General features: G+C 48.1%; 1 protein-coding gene across 11 annotated transcripts in view; it reads left to right on the top strand.

Moving 5' to 3' along the window:
- The window catches only part of EPB41L1 (erythrocyte membrane protein band 4.1 like 1), a 124,593-nt gene extending 100,436 nt beyond the window's left edge, over positions 1–24,157 (top strand). For 3 of the 11 annotated variants that reach the window (XM_041732803.1, XM_041732804.1, XM_041732802.1), the window contains exons 17-25: positions 265–372; positions 1,440–1,850; positions 3,695–3,799; positions 5,714–5,797; positions 11,591–11,677; positions 12,462–12,545; positions 14,561–14,641; positions 14,982–15,098; positions 20,713–24,157. In XM_041732803.1, coding sequence (XP_041588737.1) covers positions 265–372; positions 1,440–1,850; positions 3,695–3,799; positions 5,714–5,797; positions 11,591–11,677; positions 12,462–12,545; positions 14,561–14,641; positions 14,982–15,098; positions 20,713–20,721 — 1,086 coding nt within the window. In that variant the 3' untranslated portion in view covers positions 20,722–24,157. The remainder of the gene's footprint in view (positions 1–264; positions 373–1,439; positions 1,851–3,694; positions 3,800–5,713; positions 5,798–11,590; positions 11,678–12,461; positions 12,546–14,560; positions 14,642–14,981; positions 15,099–20,712) is intronic. The other 8 variants (XM_041732806.1, XM_041732809.1, XM_041732808.1 and 5 more) reach the window with 4 other exon arrangements.
- Positions 24,158–25,979: the final 1,822 nt, after the last annotated feature.

Genomic DNA, 25,979 nt, shown 5'->3' with positions numbered 1-25,979 from the left:
GTCACGCCACCCCAGTGGAGAAGGTGGCACCACCACCAGCAAACTACACATACTTGCTTTGCCTTGCTGCCCCCATCTGCTGGGCTCCTACCTGTTTTGCTTGGCTTATCCAACGATCTTCCTTCATCCTTTCCCTTCCCTGGTTTTCCTGCATTGGGGAAGCTGACAGTCCAGAAGTTTCCATCCTTCGCTTCTGGTTCCCTCTTGGTCCCACTGCCAAGTTCCTTTCTGCCTCTATAAGACTAACTATCTTCTCTAATCCAGAACAAATCCGGAGATGCGGTCAGGGAAGAGAAGCACATCAGCAACTTAGCAGCAAACCCCCCTGGAAAAGGGGGGCACCTGAGATTCGCCAGCCCCTTGGGCCCTCAGGTCTCTGCAGCCCCTTGGTACCCTGATGACCGCCTGGCCAGGGTGCATCACTGCCTTAGATTCCCACCTGCTCTGGCAGTGCCTCTCGTGGCAGCTCAACTCTCGCTTGTCTGGAATGTGTCCTCACACCTCTCAACCTTCTAGAAACTGGCTAACATGGAAGCTAAGTTTAGCAAGCGAATCTCTAAGTGCACTGAATCTCTAGAGCCTGAAGCCAACTACTTTAAAAAATATTTGGTGGGTGTTAGATTGGGCTTTAAAAAGAATGTCATGCAACAGCCAAAAATGTGCATGTGGTGTTTAATCCCCAACAGGTCAGTTGAGAGGTATGTATGTCGGACAAGAGTTGCTGGTCCCTCTCCGGCGTTTCCTTGGCCTGCCATTGTCAATTACACTGATGGGACTAGAACCTCCACTCCGTGGCCTGCCTGCTAGCCCCTCATGGAGCTCAGGGTGGAACTGATATAGCACCCAGCTCCCAGGAATTAACCCTATTGGTCCTCCCCCTAGACAATACTGACCCCTCCCACAGAGACTCAGTGGAATTGACAAACCATGTTGGCTTCCTCTTTGTTTCTCAAAGCTCTCGGCTCCAGCCTCCCTGCCTTCCCATCCTGGGTTTCCCCAAATCCCTGGGTCTCCCTCCTTGGTTTCTGTCTCTCGATGCCCACCTGCACGGATGGGCCTGGGTCTAGGCTTCCATCCCTGCCTTGCACACAATGCTGCTTCTGATAAGCTCCCAGACCCAGACCTTGGATGGGGGCTTCCTGTCCAGAATCAACTGGCAGGATATTTGCTTTGTACTTGCTTTGGCCATCAGCGGGAGACCCTCGGAAGGAGCGTTCCCTACTCTTGAGAACTTTGCGGGGTTTTTTGTTTTTTGTTTTTGTTTTTTAAAGCTTGTTGTCATGTCAAGGAACCTTCCCGGGAGTGTTTTTCATTTCCTGACTTGCTCTTCTATTTGAGACATTGAAATGGCCCCAAGTTTCTTCTGTCATTCACCATCTTGCTTTCTCTCTCTCTTCCCACCCCATACCCCTGTTCCTTTGATTTTTATCTGGCCGTAGAGAGCAGGGCTAAGGGAGGGCTCAGAGGAGAAAGTCAAACCGCCTCGTCCCAGGGCCCCAGAGAGTGACACGGGAGATGAGGACCAGGACCAGGAGAGGGACGCAGTATTCCTGAAGGACAACCACCTGGCCATTGAGCGCAAGTGCTCCAGCATCACAGTCAGCTCCACGTCCAGCCTGGAGGCTGAGGTTGACTTCACGGTCATTGGTGACTACCATGGCAGCGCCTTCGAAGACTTCTCCCGCAGCCTGCCTGAGCTCGACCGAGACAAAAGCGACTCAGAAACTGAGGGCCTGGTGTTCTCCCGGGATCTCAGCAAAGGGGGCCCCAGCCAGGAAGACGAGTCTGGGGGCATCGAAGATAGTCCGGATCGAGGGGCTTGCGCCACCCCAGATATGCCCCAATTTGAGGTACAGTGGAGCATTCTGGAGACCTGGGTCCTGCAGGCACTGCATGTTCAGAGGGCCCTGGGCCATTTGTGAGAAGACTGAGCCGCCAGCCTGCAGCCCAGAGCCCCTCAGCCTGAAGCTCTGTCTCATGTTGCATGACTGCCCCTCGCAGAAAGCATGGTTCTGTGCTCGCATGTTTACCATCTTGGTTTACCCCTAACATGCACTCCTTGGTGTTTTTAACCTTGTGCCCCTATCGCTTGCCTGAGGTCAAGTGATGCCAAGCAGTATGGTCTTACTCAGCTCCTCTCCCTGCCTGTGATGCATGGCACCTGCACAGAGCATGTGCTTGTGGACTTGCAAGACTCGCAGGGCTCCAGCGGCCTGGCCTGAAAGTTGATGGCTCTTCCTGATCCTGGCCCGGCTCCCTCCCTGGGTCTGGGCTTCCTGGGGAAGGGGCAGTGGTCTAAACCCATTTGGCCCTGGGGTCTTGGGGTAGCAGTGGAAACTCCTAGAGAAGAGGAAACATCATCATGGAGGGCGACATGGGGATAGACCATATCTGGGTCTCTCTGCTTTGTGTCCTTGTGTCAGAGGATCTTTGTCCTATGATTCCTTTGCCCTCTCATCTCTTGCAGTCCCAGCCTGTCTCCCACCACACCCTCCTCTCTCCCATGTTCCAGGCTTTGAAATATGAGCTCATCCACTCTGGGCTTTCATTCTATGCAACACCTTCTGGGTAGAAAGTTTTCCTTCCCCTTCTCTGCCTTGCAAACTTGTCATGTTTCAGGACCAAGATCAGATATCACCTTCCCTAGCAAATGCTTTCCTGACCACCCTGGGCAGAAGTGTTGCTCCCTCCACAGCCCCCTTGCTCTATAATGCTTCTGCTCCCAGCATCATCCCAGGTAGTCAGGCTAATGGCTGCCAGGTCTGCTCTCTCACTGGGTGGCAGCTCCTTTAAGCCTGCACATACCAGGCACTAATAGATGATTAACTGGATGAGTGGCTAGATCTCAGGGCTACAGTAATCTATAAGAATCCCTCACACTCCCCTCCCAACCAGATGGCAAGCTATTTCGTTTGTTCATTCAGTTCACATATGCTAATAGTCACATGAACTGGCCTTGGTGGAGGAGTCGGAAGAAACTGATCATTTAACTGAAGACTTCTAGAGTAGAGGTTGAAAACTGGTGGCCCCAGGCCACATCTGGCCACCAGATATATTTCCTTTGACCTTGATTAAAGAATCGGGACGTGGAATATAAAATCCACAGGTGTTTTTTTTTTTTATCATTAAAAAAATCAGATGATCCAGGCACTCAGAGGCCATGGCTGCAGTTGGCCAAACCTGAGTGGAACCCATGTGTTCTCCTATTCACCAGTCCTCAATAAGCCCACTTCGCCCCTCTGCATCTCCTGCCTGGCCTCTCAAGGCCTCCAGGTGTGTGACTTCTGCTTTCAAGAACAGTTCAAAGGAAGCAGCTGGGAGGTGGTAGCATAATCATCGAAGTCATTTGGGATTCACTGACATCTATATAAGGACAGAATGTAGTGTGGGGCCCAGAACAGAGCATGTTAATTGAATAGTAGATGTTCTTTTAATGGTAGTCTACAAAACACCTTCCAGCTGGTATGAGGTTATGCGGTGGCAGGGTCATGAGCGGCCTGTCTGGACACTGCTGGCAGTTCCGGCTCTCCCCTTGGGCTGTCTGTCTGACAGCTTGCCATGCCTCTTTGCCCTGACCTGCATACCCTTCCAGAGACTTGGCCAGCTGCAGGGATGGAAATACACTACAGTTGTCTGTGAGCCGGAGTCCTGCAGAGGCTTGGGTTATGGACGGTTCCCCTTCATCTCCCTACAGCCTGTGAAAACAGAAACCATGACGGTCAGCAGCCTGGCCATCAGAAAGAAGATTGAGCCAGAGGCTGTACTGCAGACCAGAATCACTACAATGGACACCACCCAGGTAACCTGTGCCTCCCATTGCACCCTGAGCATAGATACTGGACATTCAAGGGTGGGGTCCCCTCAAGGCCAAGCCTTTGGCCAACTCTTGCCACTTTGGCTTCTCCAGAGCCTCCTTGTTAACCTTGATGCTCTTCTGAGCTTCACTGTCCTCCCTGAGCTCTGGAGGTGAGCAGTACAATGAGTTCCTGTCCTGGGAAGACCACACCTCTCATGACTTCAATTTCCCATCTTTAAAATGGGAACGATGATGTCTCCCTGTCCTCCTGGGAGTGCTATAAGGACTAGTAGCTAGTAGACTGGGACGGTGGCTTTCAGTTTGCTTGAAGAAGTTGGAGAGGTTTCTTGAGTTATCCAAGGGCTGCTTTGGGAGAGAGAGGGAGAGATCCCAATCCAGCTTTAATCAGAACGACTCCCACTGGGTCATTTTTTTACACATGGGGGTTCCATATCAGATGGGCAAAATGAATGAACTGAGAAAAAGATAAAAAGTAATTTGTCTTAGCAAGATGAAACATACTTGGTACTGTGGACAAACCTGTCCAAAAGAGACACAGATACGCTACAGGTGTACAGGTGTGCTATAGGTTTATAGGTACACTACAGCTATACAGGTGCACAGTGCACTGCCTAGGTTCCTCTTGTGATTTTTAAAAAAGATTTTATTTATTTATTTGAGAAAGAGAGAGACAGGAAGAGTATTAAGTGGAAGAAGGGGCAGAAGGAGAGGGAGAAGCAGGCTCCTTGCTCATCAAGGGGCTTGATCCCAGGCCCCTTAGATCATCACCTGAGCCAAAGGCAGACACTTAACCAACTCAGCCACCCAAGCGCCCCTCCTTGGTTTTTTGGTTTCTAAACTTTGAACCTTGAGATTGTAGGTCTGACAGATGCCCTCTGGTCTCCTCCTGGGCAGGGGAACTGCAGTGCTGGGTACAGAGGCTAATTTGCATCTCAAGACTAAAATGAGGCATAAATCAATACAATGTGGGCAACTCTGTTGTTTCCAGAATTTTTTTCTCCTCCTTTGGTAACATGCATAGTATCTGTGTGGCAGTGGTGCAGCAGTCAAGACGCTCGAGTTCTGACGAGCTGTGTGATCTCAAGCAACACGCCTCCTCTGTGGCCTATTTTGTTTTATAGTGACACATGTTCTGTTTTGTTTTCAATATAGAGAAATACAGAAAAAACTAAAAAAGGTCCCAAAGTCAACAGCCCAGTAATCCTTATTGACGTCAAAACAAAACAATAGTGTTATGAAATTCAAACAGAACAAATTGAAATTTTTCTTGTGATTCTTCCCAGAAAAAAAAATGCATGCATGTTCCAATATATACACTTACATCTCTAGATATTGTAGAATTTTACACGAAAGAGATCTTCTTTTACACCTGACCCTTTTCCTTAATGACTGTCCTGGAGGTCCCTCCTTGTTGCCTTATGTGGGCCACTTTATTTTCATAGTCCCACTTAGGAGTGGATCCTGACCTGGCCTGCAATATCCCATCAGTGGACCTCTGGCTGTTTTTTTTTTTTCTTTGGCAGTTAATGATCAATGCTTCAGTGAATTTATTTGTTCATACTTCTTAGCAAAATTTTCAAAGTTTATATCCAAAGGATGAACTCCTGGCATGGAATTGCTAGGTCAAGGAATACAGGCATTGAGATTTGCATACGGCATGTGAAATTATCTGGGGTAATTTGTCCTCTGTCAAATAAGATGATTCAAACAAACCAGGGGACCTGTGAGGAAGCCCTGTAATTTAATGTGTGTGTGGACAATCCTCCCCCGCCCCGCCCAGTGCATGTTCACTCACACAGCCTGTCACTCTAACCAGGAATGCCACCTGCCCAAGTAACAGATGCTGTAGGCACATGTGGTGTGTATACACTCTCTCCTCATGACTTCTCTGGCCAGCAGGTTGATGGGACTGCCCCAGGGGGAAAGGAATCCATAACAACTGCTCCCTCCATCACCACGGAGACCATATCAACCACCATGGTAAGTAGGACCCAAGAGACTCCCCTCTCTGACCAACCCCCTTGCCCTAAAACAGCCAGATAACAAAATCACATCATCGGCTGTCTAGGGAAGTCCTTATCTGCCCTCCCTGCATCAGGCATGGGATAGAGAGTCAAAGGCTTACTGTCTGGCACCATCGTTACCACAGAACATCTGGTCAGACCCTAGTTTTCCAAATAATGTGGGAGGTGGACACACTGAGTCTCAGTTATCCAGACCATGTCAGCCACAGCAGGGATAAAGGGAGGATTACCATTTGATTATTTGATTATTGGCAATGCATGACGATTATGCTGAAAGTCCTCCCTGACAGCCCCTGGCAGCTGTCAGTTTCTCATGTCTCGAGTCACTTCCTTGCCTTGGTCAGTAGATGGCGCGCAGTGAACCTAAATTGGAAGCTCAAGATTTTGGACCATCTCCCTAGACTGGTTCCACTATCTACGTGCTGTCTGACCTGGTGAAGGAAGGTCCTTAGCCTTGGGTGTCTTCATCTGTAAAATGGGAATAATCCCCATTCTGCCTAGTTCAGGGGTTCTTTTTTTTACGATTTTATTTATTAGAGAAAATACACAAGAGGGGCACAGAGGGAGAGGGAGAAGCAGACTCTGTTCAGCAGGGAGCCCCACACAGGGCTTGATCCCAGGACTCTGAGATCATGACCTGAGCCGAAGGCAGACGCTTAACCAACTGAGCCATCCAAGTACCCTGGACTCACAGGTTAAGAGGGTCCAGTAATATCAGATCCTTTAATGATGACACAGACCAGATAGCATTGGGCACCTAGTCTGTGTCGCCATGCAAACTGCCAAGAACCATGAATGGGAGTGATTTCACTGAGTCCTCACAAAAACTGGAGGGGATTGACTTTTCTGCACCCTTTACAGATGAAGAATCTGCAGTGCAGGGAGGTAAAGTGACTTCCTAAGGTCCCACACCTAATAAGTGGTAGAGTCAGATTAAACCCAAGCATTGTGACCCCAGAAGACTCACTGTGCACCTCCACCACCCTGCACCCTCATCCTGACCACTGAGAACACTGGCCTCTGGGGATGGGGTGGGGGGCTGGATCTGTCTTGAGCCGGTGGAAAGTTGTTTTCATTTTTTTTTTTTTTGGAAAGTTGTTTTCAAATGCTTTCTCTTGCCAAACCCCCGATATACACATAGAAAGGGAATTGCATTTAGATTACCTGGCAGGTAGGTTTTGAGTAAACAAAGACAAATAACTCTGAACCGGTTACCAGCTCGCACCCTCTTTCCTGGTTGCTCAGTCCCATCTGCTCCCCAGTCCTTCTCCACTGGCATTAGGATGCTTAGAGGGCTAAGTTTAAGTCTGTACTATGATGAGTAGGCAGTTACATCATTCATTTACCCACCCATCCATCTAGCCATTCATTTCTTCCAAAAACATTTCTTAGTTTCTGATACAGAATACAGAGTTGAAGAAAATATGCTGCCTGCTGGAAATCGTCTGTTCAAGTAATGATCAGGGGCACGTGTCACCATTTAGGTCCTGGGCACACAGTGGTGAACAAGGCCCAGCTCTCCCACTTGCTAGCGGGATGACCCCTGGGCAAGTTACCTCTCTCAGTTTCTACTTCTGTAAACTGGGGTGATGGGGGCAATAATAGCACATCCCTCAAAGGGATGACCCGAGGATAGACCAAGGTAATCTGTGCAGAGGCATGCCTGGCACATAGTAAGGGGTCTGGCAATGTGAATTGATGTTCTTTTTCCCTGCCTTCCCAGGATGGTGTAATAATGCCTTCTGAGGAGCACAGGGAGGAGAGGTATGGGGGTGACACCCCTGACAGGAGGAGTGAGAAGGCTTTATCCCAGCAATGACATTTGAGCTATCCTTCAAGGATAAGTGACTGTGCAGCCACAGCGGGAGGCATCTGAGGCAGTGAGGACAGCAGGTGCAAAGGCAGGGATGGGAGGGAGTGTAGCATTTGGGGAAAGGCAGGTGGTCAGTAAGGCAAGATGTCAGGAGTGCGGAAGAGGAGCAGGGGGAGAAGAGGCTGGAAAGGCAGGCTGGGCCGGGGTTGAAGGACCTCAGATGTCATGTAGGAGGTTCAGACTTCGTCCTCGAGACCCTGGGGCATCACTTCAACTTTTGAAATGGGGGCATGATGTCATCAAATATGTGCTTCTGTGCTTTGGAAAGATTGCTCTAGCAACTGTGTGGAATGTCACTAGAGAAAAAATCCCCTCCTCTCCTCCCTCCCTCCTTCCTTTTCCCTCGGCAAATAACTTGTTGAACACTGTGTGATATGCAGTGCCAGGTGCTCTGAAGCCAGCAAGGAGGGAAACAGTGTCCTGAGCCCACAGACCACTGGGAGAGACAGAAAGAGAAGGCAGGGAGCTAGGCAGGGCCGGTGTGCAAGGAAGTGGATACTGAGCAGGGGGAGGGAGGTGCAGGGTTTGGTCATGAACAGAATGTTCAGGCAACAGAAGGAAAGGTGGGCTGGTGACCTAGCCCTCACTTAGCCATTCTTTTTTCTTTTTAAAGATTTTTTAAGTTTATTCATGAGAGATGGAGAGAGAGAGAGAGGCAGAGACATAGGCAAAGAGAGAAGCAGGTTCCCAGAGCAGGGAGCCTGATGCAGAGACTCAATCCCAAGACCCCAGGATCACGACCTGAGCCAAAGGCCAACAATCAACCACTGAGCCACCCAGGTGTCCCTCACCTAGCCATTCTTGAAGTGCAGTCCTAGAAACCATTAGAAAAGCAGATCTCTGCCCCATCCCCCACCTCAGACCTATCAAATCAGAAGCTCTGGGACAGGGCCCAGCAGTCTATGGTGCCCCTCAAGTCTGAGAGGCACTGATGTAAACAGAGAACAGTGGAGGGGATTGCTCTCTAATGGCAGGTATGCATCAGGAGTGGGGAGGAGGCAGTGGATTCCATGTTGGACCCGATGAGCCCAAGGTGTCTGTGGGACATTTCCAGGGCAAAAGTTCTGAGGAACAATTGGTTTTGAAAGTCTAGGTTTCAAGAAAGATCCTGGCTGTAGATAAAGATAGGGCCAGTGGCCCTGTGAGCAAGCCTTGAATGGCAGAGGCAGCCCAGAGAGAGGGTGGTGAAGAGGAGAGCCCCCAGTCTGCAGAAGGAATGGCCCCAGCGGAGATGGTGGCAATGCCCTGGGGAGGGAAGGGAGCCACACCTCCTTGAGGGTGGAGAGAGGACTGGCCGGAGACAAAAGAGAGGCAGGCAGAGCAGATGGCGCCTTGTTTTGAACAAACTATGTCCTCATTAGTGGCCTCTATTTTTTGTTTGAAGGTGGAAGTGAGACTTTGTCTGAGACAGAGGGAGTAGTGAGAGGAGAGGCTGTAGGGGAGAAATGCCTGGAGTGGCAGTAGGCTTCAGAGGGGCTAGTGACTTTCCTAAGCTAGCAGGAAGGAAGCATTGAGCCCAGAAAGCTATCCCCACCCTTTTTTTAATTGAAGCGTAGTTGACACACAACATGACATTAGTTTCAGGTGTACAACATAGTGATTCGTCAACTCTATATACATTATGCTATGTACACTACAAGTGTAGCAGCCATCTGTCACCATACAATGCTATTACAGTACCACTGACTATATTCTCTATGCTGTACCTTTTCATTCTGTAACTGGGAGCCTGTATCTCCCACTCCCCTTCACCCCTGGTTGCCCATCCCCCCACCCTCTCCCCTCTGGCAACTACCAGTTCTCTGTATTTATGATCTGTTTATGCTTTTTTCATTGGCTTGTTTTGTTTTTTAGATTCCACATATAAGTGAAATCATATGGTATTATGGTATTTGTCTTTGTCTGACTTATTTCACTTAGCGTTATACCTTCTAGGTCCATCCATGTTGTTGCAAATTATAAGATCTCATTCTTTTCATGGCTGACTAAAAACATTATATATATAATATCACATCTTGCTTATCCATTTATCAATTGATGGACACTGGGGCTGCTTCCATAATTTGGCTATTATAAATAATGCTGCAATAAACATAGGAGTGCATATCTCTTTTCAATTAATGTTTTTGTTTTGTTTTGTTTTGTTTTTTTTAATGTTTTTGTTTTCTTTGGGTACATACCCAGTACTGGAGCTACTGGATCATATGGTACTTCTATTTTTAATTTTTTTGAGGTGCCTCCATACTATTTTCCATAGTGGCTGCACCAGTTTGCATTCCCACCAACAGCACACAAGGGGCCCCTTTTCTCCACATCCTCATCAACACTTGTTTCTTGTTGGTTTGATGTTGGCCTTTCTGACAGGTGTAGGAGGATATCTCATTGTGGTTTTGAGTTGCATTTACTTGATGATGAGTGATGTTAAGCATCTTTTTGTGTCTCTTGGCAAGGCTGCCCTTTATAAGGCCTGCTGCTGGGCTACACTCTGGGACTCCATCTGAGAAAGTTGCTCCTTGGGGAATGCCAGGCAACAGATCACTGCCTCAGTTGTAGGCAAGCACCATGCAGGATGGGGGGTAGGCAAGACAAAGGCAGAATGCTTCTGTCCTTACCTGTACCCTGGCAGCCAGAGTTTCAGATCTAGTACCATGCACAGACCAGGATCGGGGTTCAGCCTGCTAGATGGCTGCAGAATAGATGCAGCTCTGGGCCCTTGGACAGACAAGGGTGAGCCCAACATGGTGCAGAAAGTAGGAGGTAGAGGCAGGCTGCCAGGCTCCCTGCCAGATGTGGGGCAATACATCTGGCCAATCCAGGAGCATCTAGCAGCTAGAATCCACCATAGGACAAGGAGAGCTGCTCCGGGGTAAGAGTTCCTAAGGCAAAGTAGTGTTGCCATAGTGTTACACATTGGGCTTGGAGTCTGATGAACATGGGTCTAAATCCAGGCTCTGTCACTAACTTGCCAGCAGACTTGAATAAACCACTTGACATTCTCTGGCCTTCCCATTTCTCAACTGTGAAATAGGAATATTAAAACAATTTCCTGTGGTTGTTCCAAGGATTAAATGAAATAGTGCATCCTTAGCAAAATACCAAGCACTTAACAAATACCCCGAAAACAGTAGGTATTACAATGTTATTAGTAGCCAGCCTATATTCCTATGTTTATCCTAAGATTGACATTTGCAAAGCCCTTTCTCCTCTGCTAACCTCATAATGTGAGTCACTGTGGGAGTTGAGCAGGGCATCTTTTTTTAAAAAATGTTTAAGACTTAGTATTTTTAGAGCAGTTTATTTTTTAGAAGTTCCACAGGACAATTGAGAGGAAGATACCCCATATGCTCCATATATGGGGGATATATACAGAAAGATTTCCCATCTGCCCCCCTACCCCTGCACACACACAGCTCTCCTCCATCCCCCATAATCAACATCCCCTGCCTGAGTGGGGCATTTGTTCCCATTGACAAACCAACATTGCAGGGGTCTCATTTTATAGGTAAATCCATAAGGCCCATAGAGCAGAAGTGGCTCTGCCCCAGCTCAGGTGGCTAGAACATGGCAGCGCCAGGACAAGAACCTGGATGTCTCCACCCCTTTGTTATTGCTTCCTGAGAGCAATGCTGTGTCTTGTTCACCAATGTCCCTAACCCCAGGCACTCTAAATGTTGAATGAGTGAATAGGTGAGCAAGTGTATAAGTGTGTGAGCAAGTGAGAAAGTATGAGAGCAGGTGTGTGGGTGAGCATATGAGTGCATGACAAATGTCACTCCTCAACCTTGTGGCCATGAGAGCTACTTGGCCATGTGCTCTGGCCATCCTGGGGGCCCACCCACATGAGATCTGGCCATCTGAGCACTATTGTTTCCCCAGGAGAACAGTCTCAAGTCCGGGAAGGGGGCAGCTGCCATGATCCCAGGCCCACAGACGGTGGCCACGGAAATCCGTTCTCTTTCTCCGGTAAGTGGGTAGGGCCAGCTCAGGCTAGGGGACTCTGTGCTGAGAATATGGTCCACAGGTGGCCCACAGCAAGTGCAGCGTAGAGCCCAGTGGGCTGCCCTTTTAAGTACAGTGCTAGGAAACTGTATCGTTTCCAGATGCCCACAGGGCTCCCTTCTCCCCACCAAAGTCACATCCGTTGCCTCCACCCCCCACATACACACACCAGAGGGCATTGTGATGTGAGGGTGAAGCAGCCCCTCTCCTTGTGGTGCCTGTGATGTGACAACTCATTTGCATCTTCTCTCCTGACTATCCAGGAGGAGAAATGGACTAGAAGTCCAGAGGCTTGCACTCTGGACATGGCTCTGACAATGGCTCCCGTGAGCCTGAGTCTGTCACCGTGAGGTCTCTTGCATCTCCTGCATTCTCCAAGTCTGTCCTTCTTATTGTCTAGCCCTGGAGACGTGTTCCCAGCTCTGAGGGGGTGGGGGCTTGGGAGGGCTCTGTTTCCACCCTGAATCCCCCATTCTCTCTTCTCAGATGCCAGGATTCTTAAGTTCTGGGGTCTTGTTAGGATTCTGGGCCTCATGCATCTCAGGTTCCAATGGTTTGAGAATTTCATGGATCTAGCATTCTGAAGATTCCATTATTCCTAAATTCTTAGAATCAGTGATTTGAAGCATCTTGGCTTCCAAACTCTACCTTCGTGGGGCCCCTTTGGTTTACCCCCCCCCCCAACCCCACCTGCAGAGCCCAGTGTCCTTACCTGACACCTGGGGTGGGGGGTGGTTATATTCTGCAGATCATCGGGAAAGATGTCCTCACCAGCACCTACGGCGCCACCGCGGAAACCCTCTCCACCTCCACCACCACCCATGTTACCAAAGTGAGTAGCAGCAGGGCACTGTCTGCCCCCAGCCTGGCTGTGGGGCTGGGGAACATCATTGCCATTGCTGTGCCTTGTAACGTGGACAGAGACCTGTGGTGTTCTAGTTTCTGGAGTGCTATGCACTTTGTTCTATACTACGGGTTGTCCTCGGCACGTACCCTGCCCTTCAATGTTGACAGCCAGGCTGGGGGAGCAAGACCACCTCACCAGAAGTGATTCTGAGCCATGGCATTTGCGCCTTATAGACCTTAAGTGCTGGCAGCATTTAGAAGGGGGTGATGTAAGGAAGCCTTAAAGAGTGAGGTGGGGTCTTCTGGAAAAAGTGGGATTTGTGCAGGGTCTTAGGAAGCCAGGTAGGCCTTGTGAGGGAGGAGAAGACAGATGCAGACATTCTAAGCAATGCAGAAGACGGGAGCAGAGACTGCGTATTTGTTTATTGTTCAGTGAGTGGATGTTAGTGAGCATCAACCTTATGCCCACCTCGGCACTAGGGATCCTGGTGGCGGCCACAAGTGATGCGTGTTTGTGGGAACAGAAGCAGTGGTCTCCATCAGAAAGAAATAGCATGTAGGGGGCATAGCTGTGGGGAATTGGGGTGGACTTTTGGCAGGGGAAGCAAAATTATAGGCAAATGAGACAAATTCCAGGACAGATGTGACTATGAGGGGTCTAGGTCTAAGAGCCATTGGAACACTGTTAAGGTTTTTTAACTGGGGAGTGACCCAGTACAAAGGGGTTAAAGCAGAAGAGATTCAGTCCACCAGGATGTGCAGGTAGATGGGGGAAAGAAGAGAGAAGCATGGAGTGACCAGGGATGAGGGGACTAGACCAGGGGTATGTATCACAGTGGGGGACAGAAGAGGTAGGGCCATTGGACAGTCTTTCCCTGCCAGTCAGCTGCAACTCAGCCAAGGAGCACAAGGGGCTGAAGACAGGCTGACAAGCAGATCCATGCCTGCATGGCCAAGAGGAAGGCGGGAGGAGGCCCAGGCCAAAGATGGAGGCCTGGAGGAGAGAGGCCAGGGAGGCAGGTTGAGGTGGAGGTTCTGCTGAGCCATCCAAAGAAGTCTGCTGGGTAGCCCTGGCCCTCCTGCACAAACCCTGTCCCAGCCCTGCTCCCTCCTATGCAGGATTCAGCACCCTCGCACCTTCCCTAGAAAGCACCCACTCTCACCGAAAGCATCTGTGAGCAATGTTGACTTCACTGAGAGTTTTGTGGGAAGGTTTCCGTTACACACCCCACTGCATACAGCTCAGAAAACTCCTCTTCCCAGAGTCTCTCTCCCTCCCAACCAGGAGCCCTCTTCTTTCTGTCTGTTCCCGGCTCCTGCTGGGATTTCCCTCATACCACCCTCCTTGGTATGCCAAGCAATTAGGTCCTTCCCCATCTTCTACTTCTAAACTTGCACCCAAACCCAGCCCTTGCAGAAAACAGTGGAGGTTTTAAGTGTCACCAATGCAATTTTCTCTTGTAGTATTGTTTGAAGCCATTTAAGATAGAACTTTGTCACCATTCACATTTCATTCATGTGTTCATTCAACAAATCTGCATTTAGCACCTGCCCTGGTCAGATTGGACAGGGGAGAAGGGTAAGAAGGGATACAGAAATGAACAAAACATAGCCCCTGTCCTCAAGATCTCCAGCCTACTGAGTTAGGCTGGGTCCACACATACAAGGTCAACACAAGGCAGAGAGCCCCAGACACCAAGCAAGAGAGACCAATTTGGTGCTCAGGGAGTACCCAGGCAGGAGGGGGGGCAGGGTCACCAACCAGGATCAGGGAGACATTACTTGAGGTGGGCTTGGAAGACCTAGAAGGGGCCAGTTGATAGGTGGGGGAGTGGTGACAGCGGGCAAGACATGCAGTCTAAAGGTCCACAACCAGAAGAGGGAGCCAGGAGAGAAGGTGACTGCTGGTTCCAGCCTCGCCCTTGAGGGGTGCTTTGGATGGGTGCCCTATCACACCCCAGCAGGACCCAGGGCTGACCTTGCCGCCCTCTCACTCTACAGACTGTGAAAGGGGGGTTTTCTGAGACGAGGATCGAGAAGCGGATCATCATCACTGGGGATGAAGATGTTGATCAAGACCAGGTATGGGGGTAGGGAACACTGTTCCCAGTAGCCTTATCCAGTCACCAGTCCCTCCCATATTGGGTCACCCATGGGCAGCTGCCCAATGGGCAGAGATGATGGCCACTTCATGCTGACCCTGTTCAGACAAGGAGCCCCAAATAAGCCCCAAAGGAAGGGACATAGAATGGGAACCAGGAGTCAGAGGACCCGAGCTCTAGTCTCTCCCTTTAACTGTTTGACTGCTGCCCTTCCCTGGGCCTCAGTTTCCACAGCAGTACACTAAGGGGTTTTTGGTCTCCACAGTTTCTCCCATATTCCATATCCTGTGGTTCCTCACTTTTTTGCTTTTTTCTACCAGGCCCTGGCTTTGGCCATCAAGGAGGCCAAACTGCAGCATCCTGACATGCTGGTAACCAAAGCTGTCGTATACAGAGAAACAGACCCATCCCCGGAGGATAGGGATAAGAAGCCGCAGGTAAGCCCTCTGAGGCTCAGCAGCCATGAGAGGGAGCAGGGAATGTGGTAAGGTCTTCTGAAGGTCATTTCCATATGAGAGTCCATCAGGTGGCTTGGTCCCTATCACAGCTTTAATCTCCCATGTTCCTGGTTTGTGGCCCAAAGGAGAGAAGTAGCTCCTCCAAGTATAACAAGTCAGAGTAGAAGTGGGAGGGGGAGGAAAACTGGTTCCTTAGCTTATTGGGGGTTTCAGGCTCCAGACCCAGAAAAGTAAATCTAGGAATGATAAGAACAGGGAGAGAGGGTTGATAGCAGGTGCTGTGGTGGGACAGGTGGAGACAAGCATAGCCTCACTGGCCATTACCTAGAATCTTGAAGCCAGAAAAAGGTCCCTCAGGCCTAGCACCACATCCCTATCCCTGAATCTCTGCCTCCATCACAGATCACTGGGTGTTGCAAAGGGGGAATATGATGACCAGAGTTCCCGATCTCATCTGTTTTGCTAGATTGCAAACTCTTGATTTCTCAGGCTACCTTGGCCAGAAACTTACTTTTCTGTTTCCTTATGGACAGACCATCAGTGCCCTGCTGAACAAGAGGAAGGAGACGGTGCTATAGCAGATAGGGCTTTTATTAGCCTAAACTGGGAGAGGGGTTCCTCTGGTCCCTCTAGAAATTAACTGAATTTTATCAGACCTATAAAACAAAACTCATAGACATTGAGCAGAGTAGTACATAATATGATTCTACTCATAGAAAGTTCAAAAGTAAGCAAAACTAATCAATGATGCTGAAAGAACAGTGCTCAGTTCTAGGATGTGATATTGATAGGGAGGAATCACAAGGGAACCTTTCGGGGTGCTGGAAATACCAGCATCTTGATCTGGGTAGGTCATGTGGGTGTGTACATATATAAAAATGTGTGGAGCTACTTGGATTTGTGTTCTTTCACATTTCGAACTTTGTACCACAATAAAAAAAAGAACTCATCTCAAAGACCCCCTACAAGCAGTAGATCTCCTTTTTGCCCTCTTCTCTAATGAATGAAACTGTGTTTTCTAGAAAGATACAAGAATGTGGATCACCACTCCTTTCCTGTCAGAAGAAAAAGCACTGAACCATTTTCCTGCCACTTTTTTTTTTAAAGATTTTATTTATTTTTATTCATAAGAGACAGAGAGAGAGAGAGGCAGAGACACAGGCAGAGGGAGAAGCAGGCTCCATGCAGGGAGCCCGACGTGGGACTCGATCCCAGGCCTCCAGGATCATACCCCGGGCTGAAGGTGGCACTAAACCGCTGAGCCACCCGGGCTGCCCTTCCTGCACTTTGAAAGGCTGCCAAACCCTGGTCTAGACTGTGCTGTCCAACAGAACTTTCTGCAGCCATGGAAATGTTTTCTTTGTATCATACAACACACATTGGCTATTGAGCACTTGAAATTGGCTAATCTGAAATCAGACGTGGTTTAAGGGTAAAATGCATGCAGAATTTTGAAGACTTAATATGAAAAGGGGCATGCAAGATATCTCAATAATATTTATATTGTTTACATGTTCCAGTGATAATGTTTGGATATATTGGGTTAAGTAAAATATATTACTAAAATCAACTTCCCCTTTCTTTTTTACTCTTTTTAAGATAATTTAAAATTTAGAATTTTAATTTAGAAATTAAAATTTTCTATCTAGAAGATTTAAGGAAATTAGAGATATCTAGAAAATTTAGCAAATATTGTCTAGAAAAATTTAAATTCTGTATGTGGGCTCCCATTCCTATGTCTGTTGGACAGCACCACCCTAGAAGTATAAGCTGGTCATGGGCAGAGCCTACCTCCCAGCCTTCCTCAGACTTTCATGCAAATTGTCACTCCTGTTTCCTCAGTTGTCCAATCATTCTTACCGTTCAGCCCCTGGATCTCAGAGTGGTAAGGCAGGGCACTCGTCACGCTAGTGCTGAACTGGCAGCATTGCCTGGGGAGTACAGATAATAGAGAACTGTTGTTATAAAATCTGATTCAGGGGCAGCCCAGGTGGCTCAGTGGTTTAGCACCAACTTCGGCCCAGGGCCTGATCCTGGAGACCCGGGATCCCTGCATGGAGCCCATTTCTCCCTCTGCCTGTGTCTCTCTCTGTCTCTGTGTCTGTCTCTCTCTCTCTCTCTCATGAATAAATAAATAAAATCTTTTAAAAAAATCTGATTCAGAACAGCCGGACTGGACCTGGGGGGTCTTTATTTATATGTTGGTCCTTAGGGAGTCCATATGCAGCCACTGATGCACAGAATTCTATGCTGGGAATCCAGGGACCTGGCTCCAATCCCAGCTGTTCCCCCGTGGACACTCATTTTCTCATTTGCGAAACCAAAAGATGGGGCAAGTCCCTTCCAGTCATGGCCTTCTGGTTGTTTATTTGCTTTCTTGGAGTATCTGTCACGTGTTTCTCATATTTTCTTCTCTCCCTATCTTGTTCCTTCCCATCTTTCCCAGGGCATTTCCAGCCAGTCCACCAGGCTCCTCCCTTCCCATTCTCCCTGACCACTCAGAACTCTTGCCCCTGTCTCCACATCCTGGCCATTCCCCCACCACACACACATACACACACCACACAGCCTTCCACATCTGCCTGCTTGGAGGATCTCGTATGGAAGGGGGGCCTTCTTACCCCTCTTTTAGTTCTTTTGATTCCATTCTCCCACATACCACATTCTCTCTCTCCCTCTCCCTCTCCCTCCACCCCCGCTCCTTCTCTCTCTCCCTCTCTGTCTCTCCTCTCCGTCTCCCTCTCAGATTCTTCTGTAAAGGTCACCTTGTTCATGTCACCCTGGAGAGACAGATGTTTCTCTCTTGCCTTTTCTGCCCACATGCTTTACCACTAGTTACTGCCAAGTAGGAATCATCTTTGACCCCTAATGCAGTCAGACTCACTCATGCTAGGGGAGAAGGCTTCTCAGAATATGAAAACTCTTTTTTAAAGAGCTTGAAAGATGTTGGTTTGATGGGTGGATGCATCTTGGTACCCCCAGGAAAGATCTGGAACCCTGCAAACCTGGCTTCGAATCTCAGCCCTGCTTGTTGTTAGCCGGGTGACTCCCAGCAGATTATTTATCTCTGCACTTTGTTCATTGGCTAGCAGTCAGCAACCGTAATCACAGTGATAACAATTGCTGAAATATATGAAACCTTTACACTGTTCCAGGCACCAGGCTACGCACCTGACATGAGTACTGTCATCTGCTTATTCAACTCAGCCCTGAGATGTTAGGTGACTTGCTCATAGCTATGCGGCTTGATGAGGGAGTCAGAGTTCATTCGTGAGACTCCAAAGCCACACTATGGTCTTAACCTCCTTATCCCATAGGGTTAGTGAGATCACACACATACAGTAGTTAGCACAGTGCCTGGCACATAGTAAGTGCTCTGGAAAAGCTAATGATGACTATGATTGCTATCAACTCAAAGGAAGCTAACAAAACCCTGCACATTTGGACTTTGATACAATAAACTGAGAAGAATAAATTATAATATGGTATCATTTAGATGTTCCTGGCACTTCTGAAGTGTCTGTAGGCTTTTAAAGACATCCTACATCATGTTTACACAGAGCTATGGGACCTAAAGTGCAGCCTGCACTGGAAAAAAAAAAATAATAATCCTCAGGTAATTAGAATTCAGTAGAAAGAACACACCCAGGCTTTGGAGCCAGAAGCTCCTTTCTCCAGAGTGCCCAGAGGAACCTCCCTGGGCCTCAGTTTCCTCATCTACAAAATGAAGTTAATCTATAAATTAGAGCTGCTACAATAAGTAAAATCTATGACTGTCTTTGTTTGGGCTGCTGTGACAGGAAACCATAGATGGGGTGGCTCAAACAGCACACATTTATTTCTCACGATGATGGGAAGTCCAAGATCAAAGTGCTAGCAGATTCCATTCCTGGTCTGTAGGTGGCTGTCTTCTTGTAGAGAAGAGAGCGGAGAGAAGGAGAGAGAGAATTTCTGTTGTCTCTTTTTATAAGGGCACTAATCCTATATATGAGCCCCCCCTCCCCTTGTAACCGAAGTACCTCCCAAATATGCCACTGCCAAATCCCTCACATTGAGTTAAGGCTTCCACATATGAATTTTGGTGGTGGGACACAAATAGTCCATAGCAGTGAAATACAAGGACAGTCACTCACATACAGAAGGTGCTTAGCACTGAACCTGCACCCTTATCCCTGGAGGTTTTGCCGTGTTGAGGCATTCATGAGAACCCTGAGAAAGTCAGACTATAAGCTTCTGCCACCAGCCTGCTGCACAAGGGCCTGCCTTCTCATAGGTGTCCATCTTGCTGGTCTTCAGCTTCTCTTCCCTCCCTGAATCCTCCAGAAACATGTTCAGACTCCAGCTGACTCTTCCTTCCATAAGTTCTTTCTCTTTAAAGTTCTTGCTGTGAGTGTGGAAAGCACACCTACTCACAGACAACACACAAGCCAATTGTGTGGTTTCTGCTCCCTCTTCTCCCACTGGCCCACCTCATTCAGACAGGACCTGTCTCCTGAAATCTGCCAGCAAGGGGACGGCCCCTACCCAGCTTCCTATCTTCAAGATTTTGAATAGTAGGAGAAAACACTGACCTGTTTCAAAGCAATAACCTTGGGTTCTAGTTTCATTTTGATCATCAACTCACTGGGACATTGAACCCTCTGATCTCTATTTTTCCCATCTGTCAAATAAACTGAGAAGAATTTTGTGTATATGACTCCATTTGCACTTGACCCCATGTGAGTGGTAAAGGGCAGGAATGATAGCCCACCTGTTAAATGGTTTGAGGTAGTTACTATATACCATGCACAGTGCTGACCACTGGAAAGACAAAAATAAGTAAAAGCAGCCATTGCCCTCAAGGAGATCTAAATAGCTAAGTTAACAATAGCAGTAGTAATAATAATAGTAACAGTTGGTATTTGTTCAGCACTTCCTGTTTGCTAACCCTGGTTTCAAACACTTCCTGCAACTGCATTAGGAAGCACCCATTCTTACAGGGGAGGATGTGAGGCCTAACAAATTTAAGAAACTCCCCCAAGATTGCAGAGCTAGTAGGCCACAGAATGGGATTCAAACTCAGGCAGTCTGATTGCAGAGCCCCTGCCCTTAACCACAAAATTTTGGAATCAGACTTGAGCTGGAATCCAGGCTCCAGTTTCTTTATTGAAATACAGCCCCTTGGAGTTTAATCCTCAGGACACACAGACCCATGAAGATCAAAGAAGAAAATCACAGAGGGTCTGCAATCACAACCAAGCTCTTAGAATGAGAGGAGGTAGGAAGAGAAGGTGAACCACATGTGATCCGAGCTGCTTGGTGTTAAAGGAAACTTGGACAGATTTCCAGATGGAAGAGAAAGATACCATCTCCCTGGAAACGAGCAAATGGCTATGGGCTTTGGGTTCAGACAGAGGTGGCTTCAGGTCTCAGCTGCCTCTTATAAGCTGTGTGGCCTTGGACAAGACACTCTGTCTTCCTGAGCCATAATAAAGGGCACACAGGAAAAGTAGCTAATACAACCTTTTGCCACATATTTAAAGATGAGTGACAAAACTTTATTAATTTTTCTTGTCCTCTTTGTGTCCCCTTCCCTCCATGCCTCTGGTTCTAGGAATCCTGACCTCTGTGAAGAGATGCTGGCGTTTCTGGTCCAACCCAAGCCAGAGAACCATTAAGAAGGGGCCTTCATTCTGGATTCTCCGACTCAACACCGAAGTCCCAGCTGTGATGTACTGTCACCGAAGAGGGACTGGGAAAGGAAAAGCATATATATATAGATATATATAGATATAGATATATATACAGGAAACACCGCGTCCTTGCACTGCTGCTGGGGCTGGCCATGCAGTTGGCCAGCAGCAACAACCAACATCTGAATGCCTACATTTCCTTTGCAGACAAATTGAAGAATTGGCGGGATTTTTCAGGAAAAAAAAAAATATATATATATATAATGACAATAATCTCTCACTCCCCCTTTCAAAGCCCTGCGGAACGACAAAAGCAAGCCAGACCACAATGATTGTAGGAGTTCCATACGACCCTGGTTCTGCACGTTACATCAAGTAGACACGAGCATTCCATTTGTCCTACGGCTTGTCCTGCCCACTCCAATGCAAAGGAAACACTTTTGCAGCAAAGCAAGAGAAGTCGCAGCAGCAAGACATGCACCGTCAACCATTTGCTGAGAAAAGAAAGAAAATCCCGCACTTGGAAAGGAGGAGGAACACTGGATTATTATTTTTTGGGTCTTGACACTGGGCTGCAAAATCCACCTTCCTTTCTCCTGACTCCCCTCCCCCTCGACTCACTTCTCGTAGTCATTTCTGTCTCGGCTCTCCCCTCTCCCTCCCCCACCCTCTGTATCCTGGCCCTGCCAAGGGCCGCTGCAGATGACTCTGGTTTGAAACAAGGAAAAGGAAAGAAAGCAAGAACAGACAACCCAGCCACAGGAAGGAAAGTAGACATTGTATGTTTATGGGTTCTCATTATGAAGGTGCCGCTTGTAGGAGATGTGTATGGATGTGCTTTTAAGTTATGTATATTACATATAACAGGAAACAAATATTAAAATAAACAGTGCTGGTAAGTATGAAGCTGACATTTTAAAATTACAATTATCCGACTGTGATTGGTGTATCCCAAGGTTCTTAGATCTCACTGAACCAACCCAGCCAAGGAGACCTGGACTCTGGCTGTGGGTTGCTCACGGTAGGAGCTGATGGTTCAGCGTAGTAATACAATGTGTGGTATTTGTAACTGGTTGATTGGTGGGGAGGGGTGGGGTCCCCAGACGGAGGGGCAGGGGCTTGGCAAGAAGGAAGAAACAGATGTAGTCCGAGATGCCTCCCCACCCCCCCTCGGGCAGTAGCCACCAGGGCCTGGTCTGTGCTCAGGTGTGGGGTCCAGAGTCAGGATTCTGCTACAGGGGTCCCCTGGCTCAGCCCCCATACCTCCCTAGGGGGTTTGCTTCGATTTTCAGTCTTCTCTTTTTTTGGCCACATGTCTTTTCCCTGACCACAATGTGACAGCTGACTCCCCCTTCAAAGAGATGTGACACCCCTGGCCACTGCAGAGGATGGTGGCTTTAACCCTGGCTGTCTGGAGAGCCCAGCTCGCTTTTGTCCTCTACCTCTCACGCATTCATTCTCTTCCTCCTGGGCCAAAGCAGCTGTGGTAAGAGACTGAACACAGAGCAGGCCCTGATAGGTCAAACTTCATTTCCAAAGGCTTTACCTGCTCCTGAACAAGCTGAGGATGAAAGGTGGTATTGCTCAAGAGGCTCCATCTATGTATAAGACTCTGGCTTTGGAAACCTCCCCTTTAGCCAGCATCTGAGCTCTGAGCCTGTACCCTCAGAGTCCCCGAAATTGCCTTCAGACCACAGAAGCCCTTGGAGAATACCCCATCAAACACTGGGGCTTTCCCAGGCTTGCCGGGCCGTGAGCTGCTTCCCTGTGCTCAATGAGCCCCCTTTGGAGGGAATATGTCCCCACTGCACTTTAATTTCTCAGCCCCATCGTACATCCCCAGTCCCACCTCTAAAGTCCTCATTAAATCCGTTCAACAATTTATTAAGTACCTCCTTGTGCCAGGCACTATTCTTGGACGGAAGGAGAGAATGTGGGGGAGGGGAGGGACCTGGAAGTCCTCTGAGCCAGCCTTACATCTTCAGTCATGGCTTGCCCCTCTGAGAGCATTTCCACATTCTCTCCAATTATTGGCCATTGCCCAGGGATACCCCTACACACACCCAGGGCCCAGGCTTACTTATCAGTTACCCCCAATGACATATATGCTTAGTTTGCTAAGCTGGTGCCGACCTGAGACAGGACAAGAAACCAGAACAGTGTTTGCCTCTGGGCAAAAATGGGACAGAGCAGGTAGTGAAAGCCCTGTACTTAGGGCTCAGATGGCAGCTTCAGCCACATCCACCACCACCACCCCTGCCCCCTGAGCAAAACTGGTGGCCGGCTCCAACTCCCCCCGAGTGCCACAGCTTATTGCCATGCACCAGGTTCTTTTTACAATCTTGTTGGAGAAGCCACAGAACCTCCTTTCCACCCCTCTCAACCTGAGAGCTCCTATTCTTTCTGGGCCAAGAGCTGGGATGGTTCCACCCTTCCTGGGCCACCCGGAATTTGGCTCAGGCACCCCTGTCTCTGCAGGAACCAGGCATCCCGAGAACACTGGCCACACCTCAGAGGGAGAATATTGTTCTAGATTCTACACCTGTTTACAGCACCTGCATGTGTGGCTTCAGGGCAGGGATGAAGTGACCAGGTTTAGCTTGTGGGCTGGCCAGGGTTTGCGGAGATCTCCATCCCATGGATGCCATGACCTTCCTTCCATGGAAAGGCAGGCAGTGCCACCAGGGAGGAGGGGAGCTGCAAAGCTGAAATCTAGGGCACTGTTTCCTCCCTATCCTCCTCTTCATAGAGAATATAGATGTTTGTCTTGTCTATCTTCAACCTACTTTTCTTTTCTTTTTTTTTTCCTTTTCACATTTCTCATCCTTTCTGTGCTGCCTTTCCACCCAAGAGACCATGTAGCATAGTGGAAAATGTCCTGGAGGGTATCCTGGTTCAGCCCCTAATTCACCATGTGACATTGGACTAGTTCCACCTCCCTCTCCCTCTTTGGGTCTCAGTTTCCCCATTTGTAGAATGAGCAGGATAAACCAGATGCTCTCCAGGGTCTTTTCCCAGTGTGCTGTCCTACAGATCTTCATTTTCTCTTGTTTTGCTTTCTTGGGATCTTTTCCATCTGAGGGTATAGGAAGTGCCAGGACCTGTTTCAGTTTTTGAATCCTGCAAGCACATTCCAAGACTGGCCTGCAATTGCATGAGCAACATCACTCTAAATAATTTTTTTTTCAAAAGCACCTTACCAACCAACTGCGATGCTGTCCTGTTCCTTTTTACTCACCCCCTACCGCCCCTCTTGTCCCCACGCTCCCCCCCCCCCACCTCAGTGCTCTGTGCTGTATGCGTGTGTTCTCTGTTCTTGTATACTCAATAAAAGTGAAATAAATGTGTTTGATGCTGAACCACAAACTGCCTTGGCATATCCCTCTCTTTCTCTCTCTCTCTGACCTTAGCTACCAGTAAAAGTTGGCATTGTGGGAAGGGCTAAAACTGGTGTGGAGAAATCCCAAACTTGAACACTTTCATTCAACACATATTTGCAGTTTCCAGTGTGGTCCATGGCTTGGGTTAGGCTCTGCAGGCACAGCATCAAGTAAGACAAAGCTCCTGCCCTCCAGGAACTCTCAGGCTGGTAGAGTGCAGGAAACAGATAATACACCAGGCAAGCAATCAGAGACAATTCCAGAGTGATCAACACCAGGAAGGAAATGCACAGAGGAAGGAGATGGTCGCTGAAGAAGATCATTTTAAGTAGGGTGGGGAGTTATGGTCTCCCTGAGGAGGAGCTGAGTGAAAAAGATACAGTAAGGTGAGGACCTTGAGCAAGAATGTTCTAGGTAGAAGGAACAGTAAGCATGTGGGCCCCAGGATACAGAGGGGCTTGGTGCATGGAGAAATAGCCTCCTCTTTCTAAGAGAAGAGCACTTATATTGGGGTCTCTTCCTACAATCCTCTCCATGGGAGCCTGGTGGATAAAGTATACAGCAATCCAGCTTCAGCCTTTGCCCACTGCCACATATGTTGCCATATCCTTGTCCATGCCACCCGTCTCATTATTGACTTATGTCTAAACAGACTCTGTAAAAAAAAATACATATATATATAATACGATATTCTATAAGTCAAAAACTAGTGTCACATGCCAAAGAAAGGAGGTGTTCATAAAAATAAATGCAAAAATATAAAATTGAAAACCCACAATTCATGTAAAACTTAAACTCACTCCTTGGGCTACTTGAGTGGCATGTACCACACTTTCCTTTTTATTCTACTAAGTGACTCACCCAGGCCACCTTTCTGTCTTGCCCAAAACCTCACAAGTGAGAACCACTGCAAATAATTGGGTGCATTTTATTCCACTCTTTTTCCAGGTGTATGTATCTCTTAAGAGCTTACGTTACCTGGTCCATATCATTCTAAATACTATTTAAAACTTAAGTTCTGGGGCAGCTCGGGTGGCTCAGTGGTTTAGTGCCGCCTTCAGCCCAGGGCCTAATCCTGGATACCCAGGATCGAGTCCCATGTCAGGCTCCCTGCATGGAACCTGCTTCTTCCTCTGCCTGTGACTCTGCCCCCCCCCCCCTCTCTCTCTCTCTGTCTCTCATGAATAAATAATAAAATCTTTTTTTTAAAAAAAACTTAAATTCTGAATGTTTCCTAGTAATTTTGAATACTAGATGCTATTTTTTTTCTTTTTAAAGGTGATTCACTAAATGACACAAAATGCTGTACAGTAAGAGCAATCCTTCAAACCTCTCCAGACTCCCATCCATTGTCAGAGACAGTTGCTTTCAGGAGCTTTGTGAATCCATCCCTGAAATTTTTCCTCTATGTTTCTTTTAGCTATCTGTCACCCATGGAGTTCTGGTATAGGATACAGTTTGCAAATATTGGTCCCCACTCACCCTGGGTCTGTATATCTACTTCCCAGAAATACAGAGTCAGCCTCTGTGTTGCTTGGGAATGATCTGGTGTTGATTTATCTAGATCAGTGGTTCTCAAATGGGGAAGGAGGATGATTTTGCCCTCCCCCCACCCAGGGAACAGTTAGCAATGTCTAAAGACATTTTTGGTTGTCACAACTGAGGGGCACCACTGGCATTTAGTGGGGAGAGGCTGCTAAACATCCTACAATCACAGGATAGCTCCCACAACGAATCTGGTCTGATTTGTCAGTAGTACCAGAGTTGAAAAACCTGATCTGGGTGGACATGTGACCCATAAAGTGAGA

This window comes from Vulpes lagopus, chromosome 18 (genome assembly GCF_018345385.1).
Source record: "Vulpes lagopus strain Blue_001 chromosome 18, ASM1834538v1, whole genome shotgun sequence".
Classification (NCBI taxonomy): domain Eukaryota; kingdom Metazoa; phylum Chordata; class Mammalia; order Carnivora; family Canidae; genus Vulpes; species Vulpes lagopus.
The sequence above is the reverse complement of the archived record's forward strand: the minus strand, read 5'-3'. Positions and strand labels throughout refer to the sequence as shown.